Source organism: Daktulosphaira vitifoliae, unplaced genomic scaffold (genome assembly GCF_025091365.1).
Source record: "Daktulosphaira vitifoliae isolate Bord-2020 unplaced genomic scaffold, ASM2509136v1 Scaffold_3, whole genome shotgun sequence".
NCBI classification, from domain to species: Eukaryota; Metazoa; Arthropoda; class Insecta; order Hemiptera; family Phylloxeridae; genus Daktulosphaira; species Daktulosphaira vitifoliae.
In genome coordinates, this window is record NW_026099574.1 from 40453006 (window position 1) to 40477056 (window position 24051).

The window sequence follows — 24051 nt, forward strand, 5'->3', positions numbered from 1 at the left end:
ACATTTGTTAAAAATTTTAATAAATATTTTATTTCGAGCTATGTTATTATATATATTATTATACTTAAAATAAAAATGAAATTTCGTCATAATTATAGTATTTTCATTAAAATTTTATTGAAAACTTGCTCTGTGAAAATGAGCGTTATCGCATATATAATCTGATTGAAATAGGTAAAATGCAAGAAAACGTTTTAATTTATAAATTAAACAGTAGTAGTATAGTTTGAATTATATTTAAATTATGTTGTATTTATTCAATATGTCAAATGTAAAATTATATGCAGTATTGTGCCATATTTAAGTGTGGTTATGTCATCATTTATTTTTGTCGAAGATTTCTTTTTAAATAATAATAAAATTTATTCAATCCAATAATGTCAATTGTTTTCTTTCTTAATATTTATTGGGCTATCTCTACATACTCTAGATGATTAACTTTACCTACCAATGGATATATTGAACCTTTTTGAAAAGAAATGAAACTCCAAGTTACATTTCTAAAATTGAATTCTTGACAAATTTGACGAGTTTAATGAAGCCAGCTGTTTTTATTACTATTTTATTTTAATTTAACATTAATATTTGTATCAAATTTTATCCGTCAGTTTTTTGTTTAGGTAATATTGAAAACAAAAATCGTTAAATAGCTAGTAAGAAAATAATTTCACTTGACAATATTACTTTAATAGAAATCAGTAAACTGCCTTCATTTGAGTTCTCATCCACCATTCTTTTCAGATTATTAATCGAAGTTTGACTAATAAGTTGCCTATACTAAGTCCCTAACTATTTACTCGTACTCGAACATTGATTTATTTTAGGTAATTATAATTTTAATAACAGATTTTTTTATAGTTTCAGCGTTGAATTGTATTTCTAAGCTTTTTATTAGTTAAATGTATACTACTTTAAAGTTATAGCGCATTTAACTATCATGACGCCTCGCCAAATACGGATGGATATAAGTGATCAATAAGAGGTTATCTTTCAACAAAATTGATTTTACAACATTGGGTAACGTCAGCCTCATATAGTTTAGGTGAGGTACCAAGAAAATCTCGGTAAACCTCTCGTACATATTTACATAAATCTTATGATAATATAATCACTTCTATACTATGATATTTTATGTATGACAAATCTTCACTAAACAGTCGCGCTTGTGACACGTTACTAATTTAAGAATCTATAAAGTATACTCTCACAACCATGTTCGGATTAAAGAGGAGTGAACAATATGTGAATCAATAAGCTTAAAGAGTCCATCATAAATTTTACTAGTCTATCATTGTTCGTGACATACAGTTTTTCTTTTTTTTGTTCATCATACTTATAGTAGCGATATTTTCCATAGGAACCATTTTAAGGTACCACCTCAGGGCCCACATAGGTCTTAATCCGACCCTGCTTATAACTCCCAACAATATCCAAGACTTCAATATTTTTTTTTGTTTTTTTTGGAGGAATATTGTTTTCCTCTTTGTTGAATTAAACTAACTATTTTTACTTATATTTCTATTATTGTGTTTGGTTACTTGTTAAACACAAGTAACCATACATAATAAAATAAAAATAATATTTTGGTTTATGTATTAATATAGCAGCAATTAAAAAAATGGTACGCGCCGGTTTTATTTTAGAGGGTCACGAACCTGATAATTTGTACTCCTATCACTCGCTCCTCCTCGTTACTATATGTAAAAATGTTTAATTTTCATCCTTCGTGAGAAAACTCATTGATGCAATTACATTATGTAATACACTATTATATGAAAACAAGTTTGTATCACTAAGTGTGAAATTCGTACTCATTACTTTTTACTATTTTCAATAATCGTATGTTCGTTTGATCATAAATTCAGTCTTGAATTTAAAATTTGACTTTAAATTTTCGACAAATTGAATTAATTTTTTGATTTCCAATAAACTTGTTAAGAAAAATTATAAATCAGTATAACTTGATAAAAATCAATTATTTTTACAGTCATACAGTCATAGTGAAGCTTATATAAGAATTTTTAGTATTTCATAAAAATAATACTAAGCCATTTTTCGTTATTTTATTTTATAAAATATCAATTGGCTGTTGAATTTTAGACGAAGAGCCTTGTCACGCAGACCTTGTTTCCACTTTTGCTATCATTGTTTTTACTGTTTACCCCCACCTGTTACTACGAATAGTCGGTACAAGAAGAAATGTGCATCTCGCATTATAATTGTATTATTATTTCCATAAGGGCATTGCGATTTGATGTCTGCCAATCTATGGGTCAGGCACAAACAAATTATTAAACAGTCAGTGAATAGCTAACAAACGTGGCTGTTGTAACTTGAGTAGATATTCATTTAATTTTCTTCGAATTTGATTAATATTTCTTCACGGTTTTTTCAAATTGTAATTATGTCGTTGATTAAGGAAATCGATGGAATAACTTTTCAAGGTAAGGAAAAATGTTATTTCAACTTTTAATAAACATAACGATGAAATATTTTTTTCCCGCATTTTAAAATCTAACTTATAAATTTTCAAATAATATTGAAATTGTATAAATACTAGATTATTTAATTTAATAAGTAACTACCATTTTTATAAAATCATTATGATGTAAAAATACTATATTTGTTTTTCAACAGTATTCTGCAATGTTTTAATGAAAAAATCTAGATAGGAGTGGACTCATTGGCGCAAATAAAATAAAAAAATTTGGGGTCGCTAAATTAATTTTTTTCATAGCAAAAAATATAATATTATATTTTTAAAGGGGGATAAACCACCTATAAAGCTTATAAATGGATCATTAAGATGGGTAGAAGACCATATATTCTTTCGGAACCTCTCTAAATTTTATACCAGAACCTCATGTTACATATGTAGTACGTACATAGTGCAATATGCTAAAAAAAAATGATATAGTGTGACAGTGGACCAGAAATCAAAATAATAAGACGAAAAAAGTAAATATATTTTTGATAAAATTTGTTACATTGGTTACATTGGACGAATATAATTTTTCTAAAATAACATCAATATCTTTACTGTTTTACGTAATAATAATTAAAAGTTATTTTGACAGTTATGTAATAAAATAAAATTCTGAAATATATTTCAATTACTTTGTAAACCACGTTTTTAAATAAATAAATAAAATAAACAATAAGTGTACAACAATTAAAAATAAAATTTTTACATTTCTTGTAATATACATTACTTGTATTATTTAATTTGATTAAAATTGCACTACGTTATTTCTATTTTCGACTTTTTAGATCAACAAAAATAGTCTGGTTTCCCTCGACCAGTGTTAAATCTAGGTATACTTTAGGGGGTCTTCAGCCCCCGGAAACTTTGAAATCACCTCAATTTTAGCTCTTTTTGTCATTTATAGCTATGTTTATTTAATTAAGAAGTTTAATATAAGAGTAATTTTTTTTTTTTACTCATCAACTTTTATTTGTAGTAATTTTATAAAATTATGACAAATACTCCAACCAATACTTTTGCAAATACTTATAGGGATATAAAAAGGCTTCAGATATAAAGTATTAAAATTTAACACTGTCGCCGAAGCTGTTTTAGATTAGCCATTAGTTGCAAATAACCTATTTAAAAATGATCTACATTGATATATATATTTTAAATAATAATTTTCATCAATAACTTAATGAAACCTATTTTAATTTCTTGCAATAGAAATGAGAACCGAAAAAATATATTTTATTTTATTTATAAATCAAATAAAAATATACTAATATTGGCTAATATTGGGTTTAGAAAATTAAATAACTAATTTATTTCATGATTTGTCTGCGCCATTCTCATAATTTTCTTCACTTAAAAGTTTTTAGCTTCGATGCGAAGCTGAGAAGGTATTGGTTTTACTATGATGTGTTTTTTTTTTTTTTTTTGGTACCATATTTTCTCAGCTCTCACCAAACGGATTTCCATCTGATGGTGATTGTAAGTAGTTTTTATAATTCTTTGGTGATTTTGTAATTCAATCATACTAGTTATCGGTATTCCTTAAATCACTTAATTACTTGTAAAATTAACATAGTAATGAAAAAAGATTATTTTTTTCAGTTATTTATATTTCTTGGTTTATTAACTGTTAATTAATTATTAGAATCATCTTTAATTTAACTCTATAACTTATAGATTTGTCAACTTAAGTCNTTTTACTTAAAACTGCTATAACATTTTCAAAAATGAACATATCAATATAATTTTTTTTTATATAGATGCTTGATGTATTTACTTATCATTTGATATATTTTTTTTGTAAATTTGACCCTTTTTCTGCCCACGGGGGGGATTTAAAATGACAACTTTTTCACAAAAAATTAACTTTTTCAACTTAAATTTTGAAAATGTTCCGGAAGGTCTGACACTTTTATATATATCTTAAATTAAAGCTAATGTAATGTACTTTAATTTGAAAAAAAAAAATTTGACCTCTGGACTTGTCTTCATGGTGAAAACGGCTACCGAATGCTATTTTTGTGTGAAAATTTTCGATTTTATAATTTACATTTTTTACTTTAAAGTGCTATAACTTTTTAAAAAATGTATGGATCAATACAATTTTTTCATGAGAAGTAGTATTTATATACATCTTTCATTGGATATACTTTTTTTTTAAATCAGACTATTTCCCTATATATGGGGGGGCTTCAAATATAATAAATGCATATAGAAAGTAGAACTTTTTCAACTTAACTTTTGAAAATGTTCCGGAAGGTCTGACACTTTTATATATATCTTAAATTAAAGCTTATGTAATATCCTTTAATTTGAAAAAAAAAAATTTAACCTCTGGACTTGTCTTTGTGGTGAAAGTTGACATCAAAGTTAATAAAAAATTACAAATTTAAAAATAGCTAATTTTCGAAATTTTTTAAATTTTTTTTACTAAATACTTTTTCAAAAATGAACATATCAATATAATTTTTTTTTATATAGATGCTTGATGTCTTTACTTATCATTTGGTATATTTTTTTTGTAAATCTGACACTTAACCTGCCCACAGGGGGGGATTTAAAATGACAACTTTTTCACAAAAAATTTACTTTTTCAACATAACTTTTGAAAATGTTCCGGAAGGTCTGACACTTTTATATATATCTTAAATTAAAGCTAATGTAATATACTTTAATTTGAAAAAAAAAAATTTGACCTCTGGACTTTTCTTCACGGCGAAAATGGCTACCGAATGCTATTTTCGTGTGAAAATTCTCGATTTTATTATTCATATTATATTTAACTTTATAATGCTATAACTTATTGAAAAGTTTATGGATCCACACAATTTTTTTATGAGAAATAATATTTTTTAATAAACCCTTTTTCATTCGACATACTTTATCTTAATCGAGATAATAAGGAACCAGCAGATCAAGTAGCTTTTGGAATAAAACACCAATTTTTTTAAAATTAAACACTATCTAAAGATTTGCATCGAAGCGTTTATTTTTGATAGTGATTTTAATCACTGTCAGATATCATTATACTTGATCCAACTATACCACGTCACAACTGTGCCGCGACCCCCCTGTGCTGGGTTTTTTTTTTTTAATTTTATAGAAAATTAACATTTTGTTTATGTATCAGTATAAACGAAATGTTAATTGAATCTTCTCTCAGTTAGATAATAGAAAATTATAATCAATAAACAAATATGCAATTGAATTATTAAGTAGTGATAGTTAAAATTTAATTTAATCATTAACTAATATTCTATCTAATTAGAGTCTAAAAAAATAAAAGAAAAAAGCACTATACTTATAACGGCTGAAGAGGAATACAAGAAAAACCCAGAAATTAAAAAAGAGGACATACAAAAGTTGAAAGATTGGATAGCCACACAACCACATCTTCCACAAAACGTATCAGGTTTGTTGTTATTGACACTTATGATATAAGTTTAATTTTTTAATTATTAAATATTTTCACTTTTTTCTTTAGTGTTATTAGTTTTTCATTTCTATTGTTATTAATAAGTATACATATAGAGTGTTTTGTAAGTAAGGAAATGATTTTCTATTGTTTTCATTGTTTGTAACAATTTACCTGTTTACTAACTTACTGAACACTTTGTATAAATGCCTATTAGCTCAAGTCAATATACTATTAAGTATTGAAAAAGTAGGGAAACAGGCATACTCTTTTAAATAATGAGAACAATAGAAACCCATTTCGTAACTTACTGAACACCCTATATAATTAAAAAGTATTAAACATAATAAATAAAAAATAAGAGTAATACAGTAAAGTAATTAAATATAAGGTACAAAAATAATAAACAACCATAAAAACCACAACACGACCTACCATAAGTAAATATGCCTTAGCGTAAATATACTATTGTGTATGAAATTATTAAAAAATTTTAAACTCAAATGATAAACCCATAGTTCTAAGAGCTTTTGTACAAATATTATTAACGTGGCTAGAGATGAGCCGGTCGGATTGGAAAGTCGTATCCAGATAACTTACTGAATTAACTTGTACTAAAGACTATCTCGAAAAGTTATGGACGTAAAATTAATTATTTTTAATTTACAGTGAAAAATAATTTTTTTATAATTAGTTACATTAGACCACGTAACTTAAAAATATTCGTGAGACACTATGAAGAAAGTTTGTTGAGAACTTATATAATCCAAAAGAATCAAAAATAGTGCAGTAAATTTTTAAGTCAACGGCAAAAAGATAATATATACTATATTTGAAACAATGATCTATATCACTAAGATATGCTTTATTATATTATAATTATTATTTATTCTATAAACAGATTAACTCATCGGGTATTTAGGAATTTTCACGATGTACTGTAAAATTAAAAACATAATATTAAAAAAAAAATTAAGGACAAGGCTTGACTATTTTATATTAAAACTCAACGCCAATTTTTAAAAATTTCCCGTATCTTTAACTCCAATCCACCTCTTTCTCGTATGAGCATGAAATATTTGCGAAACAATTTTATATCATAAAATTAAACTTTAATACCTTTTATTATGTCTCTATAAAAATATACTTTATTGACTTTTTACAATAAGAAATATTATAGGTCATATTCATACTTCAAAAAAATAAATCAATTCATATTTTAATTAATCTATTCATTTTGTTTTTGAATTAATTAGATTTAAAAACAAGTTTTTGATAAAAAAAACTAATATTTTTAGTTTAATTTAAATTTTAACAAATATTCATTAGTTTAATTAAAACAACAAGAAAAAATTTATTTTAATTTTGCTTAACATATGGTTATTTTATTTATGAAAAAAAAAACAATTTTTTAGCAACTCAATAATCCAAAGATTTCAAAGCTCTTGAAAAAAAGGGTTTAAGAATAAGTAGAAGTAAGACAGAGTATATAGAGTACGAGTTTGACAAAGGTGAACACGAGGTAGGTGAAATGAGGAGGTCAGTGACAATAGGCGAGGACGTGATTGGAGAGGTGGAGAGTTATAGTATTTAGGGTCAGTTGTGCAAAAGAGTGGTGGTATTGACGAGGATGTAAGACACAGAGTTAAGTGCGGGTGGTTGAAGTGGAGAGAAGCATCTGGCGTCTTATGTGATAAAAGAATTTCAATGAAGCTAAAAGGTAAATTCTACAAGACTGTAGTGAAGGCAACTATAATGAATTGTTCAGAGTGTTGGGTGATTGATAAGAAAGTAGAGAAGAGAATAAGTGTAGCAGAGATGAGAATGCTTAGATCGATGAGTGGAGTGACTAGGTAAGATAGGGTAAGGAACGAGCATATAAGAGGGAGTATAGATGTAGCGTCAATCGTGGATAATATGAGAGAAAATAGACTGGTTTGGTCATGTTATGAGAAGAGAAGAATCGGAAGCCGTAAGAACAGTTGTAGAAATTAATGTTGAAGGAAGAAGAGGTAGAGGAAGACCAAAAAAGAGCTGGAAAGATGTTATTGAATGGGATATGAGGACAACTGATGTGAGCTTAGAGGATGTGAAAGATCGTGTTAACTGGAAGTTTAGGATAAGGGTGGCCGACCTAGTAGTTGGGATTAAGGCGAGGAAGAAGAAGACTTTTTATGTATAGCTAACAATAAAAATAGGATTTTAATACTCAATTACCTAGAAAAAATAATAAAAATATTTTATTCCAAAACTCTTATAATATACGTCAATATTAAGAGTATGTATTTCATAAAATAATGTAGTGTCAGAACATTTATTTATTAAATTTACAAGCAAATTCTAAATCAAAATATTTTAGCGTCGATGCGAAGCTGAGAAAGTATTAGTTTTACTATGATGTGTTTTTTTTGGGTCTGTTTTTCTCATTTCTCACCGAACCGATTTCATTCAACGATACGTCAGAATATAACAAATTGTATCTGGTCGAAGACATTACCCTCAAAAATTAAATAAATTTCCCTCGTTCCTCGTAAATGGGGAAAATCTCCACAAAATTACAAATTTAAAAATCGTTAATTTTCGATATTTTTTTCAATTATTTTTACTTAAAACTGCCATACATTTTTCAAAGATGACCAAATAAATATAATTATTTTTTTATAGAGACCCTTTACCTGCCTACAGGTTTTCAAAATGACAACTTTTTCATAAAAAATTAACTTTTTCAACTTAACTTTTGAAAGTGTTCCGAAAATACTGACACATTTATCTATATCTTAAATTAAAGTTTATGTAATATACTTTATTATGGGAAATAAAAATTTCGGACTTTATTTTGTTTTCATGGTAAAAATGGACATCAAAGTTAATTATAAAAATATAATTTTTTGTAGAAAAATTCTTTTTTATATTTTTAACTTTATAACGCTATAACATTTTGAAAAATGTATGGAATATTATAATTTTTTTAATATAAGTACTATTTATATTATTATTTTATGCGACATACTTTTTTTTAAATAAAACCATTTCCCTTTACATGTTTATATATATTACACTTATAAATCATAAAATTTGTAATCAGAATATAAATAAAGAAATAGGAGATCATGTAGCTTTTGGTGTCATCCACCAATTTTTTGAAATTTAACACTATCTACAGATTTGCATCGAAGCGATTTTTATGATAGTGATTTTAATCACTGTCAGATATCATTATACTTGACCCAACTATGCCACGTCCCCACTGTTTTTTGTTAAAAATAAATTAATTTAAAAATAATTATTTACTCTATTCTAAAAAACACGTATAAGTATCAAGAAAACTTACCCACCTGTACTTATTATTATTTTAAAAATGTTTTAAACATTTCTATTGTTTAAATTAAATTTTTTTACGTTCACAATATTTTAATTATCATAATATTGTAACGCTATTTTGTATCGTTGATTTTTTTAATTTCCATTTACATAAAACAACGTTGTTTTATGTAATATTATTTTATTAAAAGTTTGATTATTATAATTATTTATTATGTTGTATAATAAATGAAAATACTAGTCATCACATAATTTGATGCATTTATTGTAAAAATAAATTTCGAAATGATTTTGAATAACATCAATCAGAACATTTTTAACTTTTTATATTTTTATAATATTAAAAGCAATTATTTCCATTTTAATATATATAGAAATATAAAAATGATATTTTAAAATAATTTGTATGTGTTCTGTAAATGGGTAGTAAATCTACAATTATGAAATAAAGCATAAGATAATTTATCCTGATTAATTCAATTTCTATTTTGAAAAATAAAACTATCAAATTAAATTCTAGAATTTCGTAAAAATAGGTTAAATCTGATGGATCCTTATTTTTTGATAAAATACAATTTTACAGTGAGTATATAGATTTGCATATAGCGATTATTTTTAAATCTTATGTTTCATTTGAGTTGGCAATTAAATTTATTTTCAAATAATTTACATTATTATTAGTACAAAAACATGTTTCAATTATTATTGGTACAAAAATTTATTTTAATTATTGTTGTTCAATATAATACTATATTAAAACTATGAAATATAATTGTTTTAAGAAATTATTACTCTCGGTAATAGAAAACTTAATAACAAGGAAAAATTTAATGTTATGGGGTAGACGCAAATACGTTCATTAATTATACCGTTTACTTATACATTCGTATATTTTAAATACTGAAACAAGTTAACCTTGATATAAAACATTCAAAAAATTTGAACTTGAAAAAATGAATTTATCTGTATTTAAGTTATATTATTGAATGCACATAAATTTCTCAACTTTTTGACTAATTATTGCAAATGTATATTGATTAGTTTTAGCTACTCATAATTTCATTACTATTTTAATCTTTAGGACTTTGATAGAATGACGTCACAAAACACTTAAAGAGTTGCTGAATATTTAAGAGTTACTTAGGAATAGTTAATTAGTAAATTTAATTTCAAAGTCTCATTGAACCTTATTGCTCTCAATTCACATTACTTATTAATTTTAATAAAAATTACTACTATGTAACACTGTAAAGCAACTATGTTTTTCTCAAAGACGACATTTTACTAAAATATTTTTTTAGTTTCAAAATGTACTTATAAATATTTTACACCCTTTAATTTAAAATTTAATTAAATATTTCTCAGATAAAAATTAAAAAAAATAATATTTTTAAAACATTGTTATAACATTATTTAAAAAATAATTCCGTTAGAGTCTTTTGTTGTATTATTAAAACATTAATTATACTAAACTCAAACTAATAAACAAAACTTTTATTTAAGTGCACACTGACAACTGGTTAAGGGAGCAATATTATCATAAGCTGTATTAAAATTAGTGAAACTTAAATCAAATCATTAAAAAAAAAATAGTGTCTTTAAAGAATGTATTACTTTTATTTGATTCCTATTTAATGAATTACATTCATGGGTGCACTCACATTATTTTTAATGAATAGTAAATGCAAATGCATTTAAATTTCTCATTCCAAATAAAATTATCAGAACAAAGTTCTAAAACTAGACCATTTTAAAAAAATTATGATAAAACTTTATAATGATTTGTCTGCGACCTTATAATTATAATTACCAACAAGCGTATCAATAAAAATAGATTTTTGACATATTTCTTATTAATACTTTTAAAACAATTATTAGTATTTTTAATTTTATAATTTAATAATAAATATAAATTATTATTAAACTAGCTTATAAAGTAATAAAATCAGTCACAGTGTCAGAATTTTCTTTAAATTGATCGAAAAGGGCAAGTCAATTTTTTGAGTGACAGTGCTCACTAATGTGCTATTAGTGATACTTTTATTAAAAACACAATTTTAATGATGAATTAAAATTTATCAATTAAATAATATTAAATAAAAAATACAAATAAAAAATATTTGCCCAGAGAAGGGCAAAAATTTGATTTAATGGGATGACTGCCCACCCTACTGCTTCTTTGAGCCATCTTTGTATCCAAATTTTTTAATAAATTTGAATGCATTTTATTTTAAAAGAAATTATTAATGGAAATACGTTTTTTTATCTCCTAAATGGGAATTTGAGTAAATTATTTTAAATAGGAATTTTTCAAATTAAGTTGTACGATTTTTCAATTTTAGAGAATTGCCTTCTAGGTTGTTATTCTTTCAGTATTTATATTTATAGTCAGATCAGCTTGGCAGGAAATTCTAAAGTAGTTAAAAAAATTATTATTTAAAAGGACAATCCAAAAGTCATTTATAGCCACCGCTATTTTCTACATTGTTGAATAGATCATTTTGCTATAGTGAGTGATACTACAACTAAAATGATAGTTATTAATGTTATAGAATTGCTCACTACAGATTTAAACGTAACACGTATTACAAAATTTACTTACTAATCAAATTGAATATATTTTAAAATATCAAAATAAATCATATTTCAGTGTAATATCAACGTTTAGAAATATTCATAAAAATTATTTTTTACTTTGCTTTACTATATATTAGTAATTGAAATTTTTGTATAAGCAGTCGTAACAAGGGTTAACAAAAAAATTGTTAAAACAATAAGAATTTATAAAAAATGTATAAAAATAATTGATGCGTAGCAAATTATATAAACTACAGAAGCGTATATGTCAAAAGGATCATTAACCAATTTTAAATGGATTATGTTAATAAGTTATTATTATTTTATATTTAATTCATATAATAAATAGTGTATAAATATATATATATATATATATATATATATATATTTATTTATTTATTTTCATAATCTAAGAAAAATGAAAAAATAATTTTTATCTTATGAATATATTAAATTTATTAAATTATATTAATTAAAATAAAATAATAAACATCAGGCCTAACCTTACAAAAAATCCCGCTAAGAGTTTAGTAATATTCGAATTTTCATCTAATATTTTGTACAGCCTAAATATACCATTCACTATCTTAATAGTTCTTATTAATAAACTTCTATAATTAACTAACAGGTTGTTTCGCTAATCATATCGACCAGTTTTACCTCGTATTTCTTTAATCTTATAACAGGTAATAAGTACGATGATTTATTTAAGTATAATGTTTTATATTAATTTATGTAGAAGTATACAAATGTAAATTATGTATAATAATAGTATAAAACATGGTTATTTCATACAATATTACAAACTGCTTGACTACGACAATATATGAAATGTTCAGTAAGTAAGGAAACAGGTTCATATTGTTCTCGCTGTTTGTATCATCTGACCTGTTTCCTTACATACTAAACACTTATATATATTTTTCTCTGATATATTTCGTGGTATTACTATTTTTTTTTCATGACTTAAATATATTAATGTTACTGTAACAATAATTTGTACAAAATTGGAAACTATTCTATAAATTATTTTTTTTGATACGAAAATTTAAAGTAAAGTTGTATTATCATCTAAAAAAGAAATTAATTTTTTTATCATAACTTCATTTTTAAATGTGTTATGTTCTTTTAAATGTTATTTTTCAATGTCTATTTAAAATTCTATTATAGACGCTCTAATAGAATTTATAATTAATATTATTCTTATATTTTTGAATTATTGAATAATTCTATTATTATTATATTATATTTTTAATTACACTGGACCTATGATTTGGTGAATTAAGACCTGCATTTAATGCGTGCGTGATATTTTTATTTAAAAAAACTACTTACTTTTGCTGCTGAATTCAAAAGATTAATAAATATAATAAAAAAAATAATAAAAAGATAAATAAAGATAATAAATAAACTTTATTTAGTGCAATAAAACTTTTAAAATATTATTCGTGTTCTTGCAGATGAATGGCTAATATTATTTTATCACAGCTGTTATTATAATACTGAGTCGACAAAAAATTGTATAGAAGTTTACTACTCATTAAAAACTGAAGCACCAGAATTTTTCCAAGACAGGGATGTTTCTAGACAAGAACTAATACAAGCTCTTGACGTTCTGTAAGTACTTAAAATTGTAGGTGTCTTATAAATAAATAATTTATAAACATATAATAAAAATTATATTTTTTCAATTTATAAACAATTATTTGCCAAATAATTTATATTTATACTAAACATATTATATTTACTTTGGTTTGATTAATTAATCGAAATGCAGTTAAAAGAGCACTAGCTAAAAACATTTTTATTTTAGAAGGGAAAAATACCGTTATATATTTTCCTTTTTGGACACTACAACAAAGCAATTAGTATTAAAATCAATATTTTTTTCCCTTCATAAGCATGCATTATTAATGCCTATAAAAGTAAAAAATATAAGAAGTAGTTTCATTATCAACACATAAACAATTACTGACTTGTATTATTATTCAACAACATTAGCTGTAATAATTAATCGTATTTTTATACTTATATTTTCTGAAAAGATTTACGGGAATTTTAACAGTGATATTTACTTTTCTCTTCACTGACACACTCAATCATAATGCGGTTACGTGAAGTCAACAGCAGATGTAAAAACCTGTTAGTTCGTAAAGTAGAACCAGTCTCAAATAATTGATATAGAGGCCAAGTAGATGACGATGATTAGTCAATTATAAAGATAATTGTTTGAAATATTTTTAATTATATTGTTGGCCAAATAACGTGATCCCCATGAAACCACACACTATCTATATGATTTACATATAATTTATTAAAAAACTACACAGAGTGAATCTATTTTTACGATTTAATCCCAAGGAATGGATTGAAAAATGATTTGATATGATTAATAAATTGTAAAATATATGTTCTAAAAAGCCCCAGTGTCATAATTAGAGAATCGTCCTAAATGGGTAGATATACATGAGAAAAATTTTCACTACCCCTTCCGACGAAAAAAAATTGTATTTACCATATTATTATTTTTGTCATAAAAAAAATATATCATCCTACGTAATTACGTCGGTGAATATTAAAAAAACATTAATTTTGTTGAACCAGTTAGAGTAAAAAAAGGGAAGTAAGTGGTAACAAAATCATACTTAATGAACTTATTGAGAAACTTAAGTTAAAATATTTATAATATAAATATATATCAAATAATTATCCATAACAAAATATAAAAAATTTTTTTATCCATTTAATGGATTTTTAATTGAATTAATGAAACTTTGAATAGACTATAAATTTTATATGTTATTCGTCCTTGTTAAATCATATTTAATCATCATATTTCAATTGCGACGTAAAAAAATCCCTGTTAAAAACACCTAAAAAGTTATATTTTCATTTTTCATCAAAAGTTTTACTATTTTTTTTTTTTGTAAAAAAAAATTTTTTTTTGTAATTTCTATCAAAATTAATTTATATGAAATATATAGTTTTTTAGGAAAAATTTTATATATAAGTATAAAGTATAATTACATTATGTAATTATTTTCTACTACATAAAAATTAATTTATTACTTAGCAAAAAATTAAAGAATTCTCTACTTTTGGTATTACTTATTTAGAAAAAAAAAATTTTACACTAAGTTTTAAAATACTGAAAACAAAAAATCTATAGGTACCTTTTACTAATTTATCAACTGTTTTTGGAGAGGAATATGTGAATCTCTCTAATATATTTATTTGATATTTCACTTTCCATTATATTATAATATAATAGAAAATAAAATGTTATTTTTATATTAATAATTATAAATATAAAAATTATTTTATCAATCAAATTAGTTGTCATATATTTAAGTAATGCCTCCAATAATTAGAATTTTTGATTTCATAAATAATTATTGATGCAACATAGAAATTTTTATAATTCATGAAAATATTTTTTTTTCAGTATATAGTTATAATAAACAATAGTCACTATTTATAAAGTTAGAATTTATGTACACTTATTTTTTTTAACAGGATATTTGTCACCTTAGGTTAACTTCTAATATAACGTATAAAATATACTAATTTAGCTTAAGGTCACAAACTTTAATTTTATTGAATCGCTTTTCCCGTTATCTTGAGGCATATTATGCATTATAGACTATTCAAATAATAATAAATAACTAATATACAACAATTCATTTTTAATTATTTATGTAAATAAACATGAAAAATTTAGTTCTGAAAATTTTTTTTTTATATTTATGACTAATTATTTTTTTAAACAATCGTTATTTCATGAAACTACAAATTAATTTATGTTATCTTTGTTATTGTGTCATACCTTTTTTTATTATAAAATGATTTATTTAAAATTTCAATACAATAAAGTAATTTATTTTTAGAATGATACTTTTAATTTGTTTATAACTAAATAAAATGATTATTTATTCAGAGAAAGTTTTACAACAATTATTAGCAAATATGTTTTGAAGTTTTTAATTAAAAATTATTATATTAATAAAATATTTTCAAGCTTTTCGTTCATTATTATAGACGATTTTTTACATATAATTTAGAAAATAGGAATATTAAGCCTCAAAGTTCAATTTAAAATATTTTGAGTTGATTTAATAACAGTTCTAATGAAAAAACTCATGTGACATTAAAAATTTTTTTTGTTGAATTTTTCAAAGTTGAGTTTACTGAAACACTGTGTTCTCAGTTATTTTTCTATATTTATTTTGTTATGGATAACTAATGAAAGATAAAATAGAAAGTTATTGTCAAGGATATAGTTATTAACCCATTTTTATGTAATTTATTAATAAAAGATGGTGTGTAGCAGGGCGTTTGCAAATATTTTTCATATAGTGATAAAATAATTTTCTAAATTATGTTTTACTGTCCGTTAAACAGATCTAGTGTTGAAGTATGTTGACTGGGTTCCGCGTTTTTTTTTTTGCTTCATGCGTAAAAAGAAGAAGCTTAGCCCCTTCAATTAACAAATTGGCTCACAAAAAAATTAAAATTTAAAGGTATTGTTATCAGTTTAAAAATGGTGGCAATGGAGGAGGCCCAAAAAAGGTGAACCAAAAATCTCTGATCTGTATAATATTAGATCTTATGAAAAAATTTAGATGTCAATAACCTTTTTTTTTTTTGAAAATTTTTTAAAAATCTATTATAGAAAAATGATTGAATGCAACTTATTTAACTAAATAAATATATAAATTAAACAAAGATATTTTCATATAATAAAAATTGATCACTTGTGGCTAATATTATTTAAAATTAAAATATACTGGCCCATGTCAGAATGTGTTTGGCATTTATAATGGTATCATTGTTCCTGAAGTACGTATCCACGATTTTTTAGTAATTTTTTTGTGGCTTTTTGAGTTAAATATTTTTTAGTTTTAAATTAATATTTTTAATTTTAAATAGATATTATAAAGTCTTAGACTTTTTCAGCCTACTTATGACACCTTTTTACAATTATTTCATTTATATCCATAAAATATTATAACTGCAATAATTGTATTAAAAAATATTATCATAAAATATACCCGGTAGAAAAATTTAAGGTCATTTTTGGACTTGATGACCTTGAGTTATGCAGTTATGTGATTTCTATAAACCTTACAAGATACAATATTTCCGCAGTGTAAAAAGTGCATTTATTAGTGGAAGTTTTTCTTGAATTATAAATATATATTAATTATAGAATGTCGACTAAAAATAGCTGAAAAAAAATTACTTTGCTTTGTAGTAAAATTCATTGATTTTTGATAAAATTATCGACATATAATGGTTGTTTAATAAATATATTAACTTGACTAATTAAAATTTTATTTTTTTTTAGACACTATGGATGTCCATCAATTCGATCACCGGAAGGTTATCAAATAATCTATCATAAACTACGGTTATTTGAATCTAGTAAATATGTGTTCAATGACGGTGTCAAACTGTTATTTATGTCACTTGAGGCATGTTTGAGGGTAGAAGGAACGTGTCCAGGGTTTATTATTCTATTCGATATGCGAGGAGTTAAATTAGGTCATCTTACAAGGCTCAGCGTATCATCACTAAGGAAGTTCTTCATATTCATACAAGTAAGAAGTTACTGATGATTCTATGTACTCTTTTACATCTGTGACTATTATCAAAAGCTGATATCTTAATTTTAGCACTTTTCAATAAAGTAAAAATACATTGAAAATTGTTTACGAATCAACATTTTTGAAATGTAAAAATCAAATCTTCCATCATAGTAAACTATCATAGAACTAAAACACAAGTATTTAAAAAATTAATCGAATTACTACTACATTTTTTATATAATCGTGATTTTTATGAGGAATAAAGTTCCACTGCTTAATATAACTATGTAAGCATTACATATCTACTGTATCTTTAAAGAATGTAAACAGAACGACAAGAAAAAACGCCTGTGGTCAGAATAACAAATTTCATTATACAAGTATGCTACTAACCTGTGTAAAAAATTATAAAAACATAAAAAAAATAAATACAAAGTCGTACCGCAACTTGTAATAACAAAAAAAAAACCTCTTTAAATCTAGAAGATTGTTATTTATTATTTAGCGTACACCAGTAAAAATAAAACATTAAATCGTCTGATAACAGACTACGAGTTTTAGTTAAAAAGTTGCAGTAAACTATTGGTGGCCTTAAAATTTTGCTAATGGATCAATTATTTAATAAAACCAATTATCAAGGTCATTAAAAAATGCATACTCGAAGTTTAATTTTCAAAAAAATGTTATGATAATTAATCATGACATGTTAGTAAATAATAAAAACGTTAGCATATATTGTTATCGCATATTAGAGCATATAAGTATTCTATATATACTCTAATATATTCTATATATATTTATATACAAATAACGTTTGCTTTTTATTCATGCATAACATATGGTAAAACGTTTAACCAGAGTTGAGAAAAAAAAACGATTTTTTTTTTAATAAAAAATTTTATTTTAATCATTTTAAACACGATTTTTTCTTAATACATTGTTTTTGTATTTTAAACAAGTTTCAAACTCGATATGTTCAAGTTTAAAACAAAAAAATAAATACATATAAAAATCGCAGTCTGAGTATAATAACATACTAAATAGTATTAACAATACTACAAAATAGAATTCTTAATAAAATTTTACCAATTTTGTTATCTTTATTGATCATTGAGTTAATAGTCTAATTAATTTTTAACTTTATTCAAGTTTTTCATTTTGTTTAATCATTTTTTGTTAAATTTTAAAGTAATGTTTTATTTTTACTTCTGTGAAATTTTGTTATGTTCAGTTATTAATTATTATTAATGAAATATAACAAATTACCAATAAAAATTAATATTTTAATTAGATTTTTCGCATTTTTACTTGACAAAGGTGCTTTAAATTCAGTTTCTGGTTATATTATTGACAGAGATAATAGAACTTTGTTATTTGTAACAAAATTTTAATAGTAAACTTTAGAATTATCCAGGAATGCAATGATGATGAGTTCTATGTTTGTTAATGGTTAAAAATCATATTTTTATTAAATTTGATTTTAATTATATCGTTGAAATTTGAGAAAAACTTTCAAAATAAAGTAAAAATATACTTATATTTACTTTAAAACATGTTTTAAACATGGAGTTTAAAATAAAATTTTTGAAACATCTCAACCCTAATTTAGATAAACTTAAGACGTGCAACGTCTATTAAAGATTATTTGATTTTTTATAAAATATATCTGCAAGTGGGGATTTCTTATATTTATTTTGAAAAAATAATGGAAACATGATTGTAATTAATATAAAACTCTAACGGTGAAAATGAAATTTGAGATAGCTCATAGAAAGGTAAACTATACTTTATTTCTTTGTAACATTAATATTTTATACATTATATTTACTATAAGATATAGAAAAAATCATAATTTATAAAAATTAAAACGACATCTGCAATTTCCTTAGTAAATAACTACCAACGTTCTTCTTGAAAATTAATGTACCCATATACAAAATTGTAGTATTGGGAAAACTCCTTAAATTTTTCAAATATGTACACAGTAAGTAGTGTTAATAATAACTTTTCTATTGTCAATAGACCATAGGTGCAAATAGGAAAGGAGTGTTTGGCTACTTAGCATGCCTAAACATCTCGATTAGTTCAAATATAATGAGTTAATTTGTATACAAATATCTACGTCAATTTTTTGTCTCAATATAATTGAAAACCCTTATTTTTTTCCAGGAAGGAATTCCAGTTCGGCTGAAGGGTATTCACGTTTTAAACTCACACGCTCTTATAGATAAAATTATGGTGCTTATCAAACCTTTTATGAAGAAAGAATTACTGAGCATTGTAAGTTGAACATTTTTAAGTTGTTCAAGTAAATATTTAAAGATACTCTCGCTGATGGGGTTTTTCTTGCTAGTCCCACAATTATGAAAATTATATAGCCTCATTTTATGACTACTATATTTTAAAATGCTCTTCCTAATAATGTATTTATATCTAAAATATAATTTTACATTCTGAATATGTGTCTAGAATATTATGTGTTAATTTTAAAGTTGTAAACGTCTAAAATGAATTTAAGAGTATCAATAGATGCGTATGATTTTTTTTTTCATTAGTGTGTTTAAGCTATATTTAAATGAGACTAGTATATTTTTTGTCTAAGCGGTTGTTTTTATTTATGAATGATTGATTTTTGTGTGATTCATCCTAGTTTTCAATAATGTAACGATATTGTTTACAAAATTTTTTATAAAAACCTCAGTTATGACCTACTAAAAAGTACTAATATTATCATTATTGAAAATTTACACGTTTAACTAATACTAACGAGCTACAATTATAATAACTCGGTAGAATTTGTACGTCCGTATGACATGGAAATCTTAACATATAAAATATTTTTTCATGAAAAAAATTGTCCAGCATTTAATGTCATTGCATGTATTTTTGTTTTCTTAATTACATTTTAGTGAAACTAAACCTTATGTCGACATAATATTTACATAACGAGCCGTAGACTATTAAGATGTGAGATGTTCGGCTTCACAATAAAATGTGATGTATTCTACGATAAAATTTATCATAACTAGGTTTATGTCTCGTTTTAAGAGGAGTTTCTTTTATCCAGTTACATTAGTGCAAACCGTGTGTTTACGAGGAAATTGTGATTAGGATATTAAAAAATTTCGTCTAGGATATCTACCGTAAATATATACAAATTATTACACAACCGCGGCATCTGCCATTGCGTCGGTGTTCCAGGATACGCTATTAATAATGAAATAACTGTAAACCTTTCTTTTTTTAATAATTTACGTTTGACCCTTGTCTGACATTATAATAGTTAAAATTGTTATTTGTTTCAGTTGCATTTTTACTCAGAGAAAGATTTAGAAAAAATTTACAGAACTTTACCAAAAGGCTGTTTGTTTGAAGACTATGGCGGTCACATACAATCCGTCGAGAAGTTTCACGGTACGTGATATCTTTGAATTTCCATGTATCGTTCGTTGTTATTGTAAATCGGTATTTTTAATACACTAACCTCAAAAACACACTGATAATGCTTATTCAGACGCACAGTTGACACTCGGAATAAGTTGCCTTGCGTATGCTGCGTCGCTAAGTGATCGCTGTAATTGCACCATTTCATTAACGCTCATGTTCTTTCACTTACGTGATCGCTAGTCGTAGACATCCGTCACGACTTTGTTTCTATTCAATTTTACACACGCGAATATCTAATTTTATGATTTATGTTTACCGCAGTCGAACTATTAGATAAATGAATGTGTGTGATGAAACATTTGTTGCGCAAACCAGAAACTCAGACGGCTTATTAGTATCAGTACCGTCCCAAAAAAATGTTTTATTGTAGGAAATCACCATCTCTCTAGTGTGCCGTATTACTCAATTAGTTTTTATTAAAAATATTTGATAGTTCATTTTTTTCAATTTCAAATTTAAAAAACTATTGAATATTCACAACAGTACATTTAGGTATATTAATTTCACAATTCCATTTGAAATATGGTTTAAAACATCTCGCGTAGGCAAAATAAATCATACATTGAGGTACAGCGAACATTTCATTTTTGTTAATCGTGTTAGTATGTATAATAGTGATTTTAAAATAATCCATTCGTATAAATCTATTAAAGGATACTCAAAAACGTATTAAAATTTCTTAACCCCTACAACTTAATTCAAGCGATTAGGTTAGGCTTATGCGAATTTTTTTCAATGTTTCCTTTTTCATAATAAAGTACAACGTCGGTTGCAATGGCCATTAGTTACAATTAATTTTTTACGTTATAATAAAGTTAGGTCTCAAAACCTAGGTATAAACTCAAATTTTATCGGTTGATTTTTCCTTAAGAATCTAATTGTTTATTTATATCTTCCCTGGTGTCGTACTTGGATGGACAATTTTTCGTTCTTCTGCGTGTCTCTGACATTCTGCGAGTATATGTTTCACTGTGATTTGAACTCCGCACGTTTTGCATTTAAGAGGACCTTTCTTTTCCATTGGGTGACATGAGTTAGTTTCCTAAAACCTATTCATTCTCAGTCTCTGTATAATCGTGTTATCTCTTCTCGTGGATTCCATGTTCTTCCATTTAGTAATTGTGTTTTTAATTTCATCGAGAATCGTTATAAAAAATTACGCATAGAGACTGAAAAAAAATATTGATTTTCCTGTTCAAATAATAATGTACAGAAAGATAAAATGAAAGTTAACTTGACTTTTAAATACCTATTAAGTTTTCATGAAATATTGAAATCCACATTTTGATTATTAATAATTTGTACTATTCATAGCTATTAAAATTAATGAAATATTTTTTTCTTGAATATAGTTAATTTTAAAGAATGGATGAACTTAATGAAGCCCCACTTCGAAGAGGAATCTCGTTTGAAAACAGACGAATCGAAAAGAGTTAAGAAAAGTAGCAAAAAATCGTCTTTGTCCTCCTCATTCAAATCACTAGAGCTTGATTAAAAAGGACTTTTTTCAAACAATATGTATCATGCATTACTTCACATTAACACCCACTTTGGGTGTATGCATTTTTATTGTAAAAGAATAAATAAATTGCATATATATGTATACATTAAAATTAGTATATAATGACATAATATTTCACTCATGAAGTGCAACGTGATGGTTTATTTTTTAATGTTTCTTCACATTTTTTTTGTCTAGCCTTTATTAGTATAATATGTAGACTCAACAATTAAATATAAGAAATGGGTTTCTACTCTTTACTTTTATATTTAGGTCAAATGTTGAATTGTAATCATAATTTACAAGATGGAATTATTTTATGTAAAATTTTGTTCATCATTCGGTTTGTTGTTATTAATTTTGAACAATTATTAAAACTGTTACTATTGTTTTATTAAAATTGAGGTGCCTAACTTGTGGAAACCTAAAATGCATTTTTTAAATTAAAAATGTTAATATAACAATAATTATTTTTAAGATAGCTAGTTATAACAAACTTACAAACCTTATAACTGTTTTATTTTTTAGTGCATATATCTTTTAGAATTTACTCTTGGTAATTTTTATCTTCTTAACGAGTTATTTCGTTTAAAAGGTAATTGGGAAGCAATCATAATTTACATACAAAATTATAGAAATTAAATTCGATTTATTCAATTATGTCAATTCTTCCAGTATCAAAACAGTTAGTAAAAAGAAAATATTTTACATTTGTTGATGATTTTTCATTACATTTGGCTTGCGACTTACAATGATGAAAAAGTTTGATTGCCTTGACAATTTTATTGCAACAAAAGTCTTAAAAAAATACATTAGTAATTTTATTAGATAGACAGAGTAATGAAAATTATCTAACAGTAGAGTTTTTACATTAATATATATGTTTACTATACAGAATCATTAATTTTACCATTCATAGGCAAATTAACTGGGTTTGACTTTTTAATCAAGCTTTTAGACATCCTATTTTAAACTTGGTGCTCAAATTATGTAGGTTTAAGATTCTATTATCAAATACATGTGGAAATATACTATATTTATTTTACATCAGCAATATTAATTTCTGTCTAATGTTACTTGATTCACAAATGAATTAATAATTAACTTTTCACATTTTATTTATTTTTATTTTATAAACATTTATTGTTAATAAAATATTAAATCAAATAAATCTACAATAAACAAATATTATTAAAAACAATTAAAAAGTTCAATACTTCTTTTGGTAAAATAACATATAAAGTTGGTTATTCGATTTTTTAACAAAAATACTAATAAAAATAAAAAATAAATTTTGATAAGAATGAAATTTCAATAAAGATTCATATGCATTAAGGACTTTTTTAATTTTTCAAATTTTGCTGAAAGAATGAAAATTGTATTATTCTTTTTGGTCATTATGACCTACTAATAATACAGAAAACCCACACAAACTTATACTACTGATAATTAATCGTGTCAACTAAATGTCAAATATTATAGATCTTATTTTAAGACCCATATAAAAAATTACCGAACTACATTTTTTTAATTTTAAGACTTCAAAAATAAAGGGAGTCCGATAATCTAAGAATAATAACACAAACGACGCAATTAAAACATTTAACATAGAAATGTTAAATAAAATTAAAAATATATTAAAAGCATTAATTTTTTTTAAATTAAAAAATATTAATCTCAAAAAGCCACAAAAGTTACTGAAAAACCGCGGATACGTATT

The 24051-nt window shown here is 24.4% G+C and overlaps 1 protein-coding gene across 1 annotated transcript; it reads left to right on the forward strand.

The window, feature by feature from the left end:
* Window positions 1-2244: 2244 nt before the first annotated feature.
* On the forward strand, window positions 2245-22443 carry LOC126903198 (alpha-tocopherol transfer protein-like). Its single transcript, XM_050681254.1, has 7 exons — window positions 2245-2444; window positions 5751-5894; window positions 13256-13412; window positions 17143-17395; window positions 19553-19663; window positions 20689-20797; window positions 22183-22443. The coding sequence occupies exons 1-7, from the start codon at window positions 2405-2407 to the stop codon at window positions 22323-22325; spliced, it is 957 nt and encodes a 318-aa protein (XP_050537211.1). The 5' UTR covers window positions 2245-2404; the 3' UTR covers window positions 22326-22443.
* Window positions 22444-24051: the final 1608 nt, after the last annotated feature.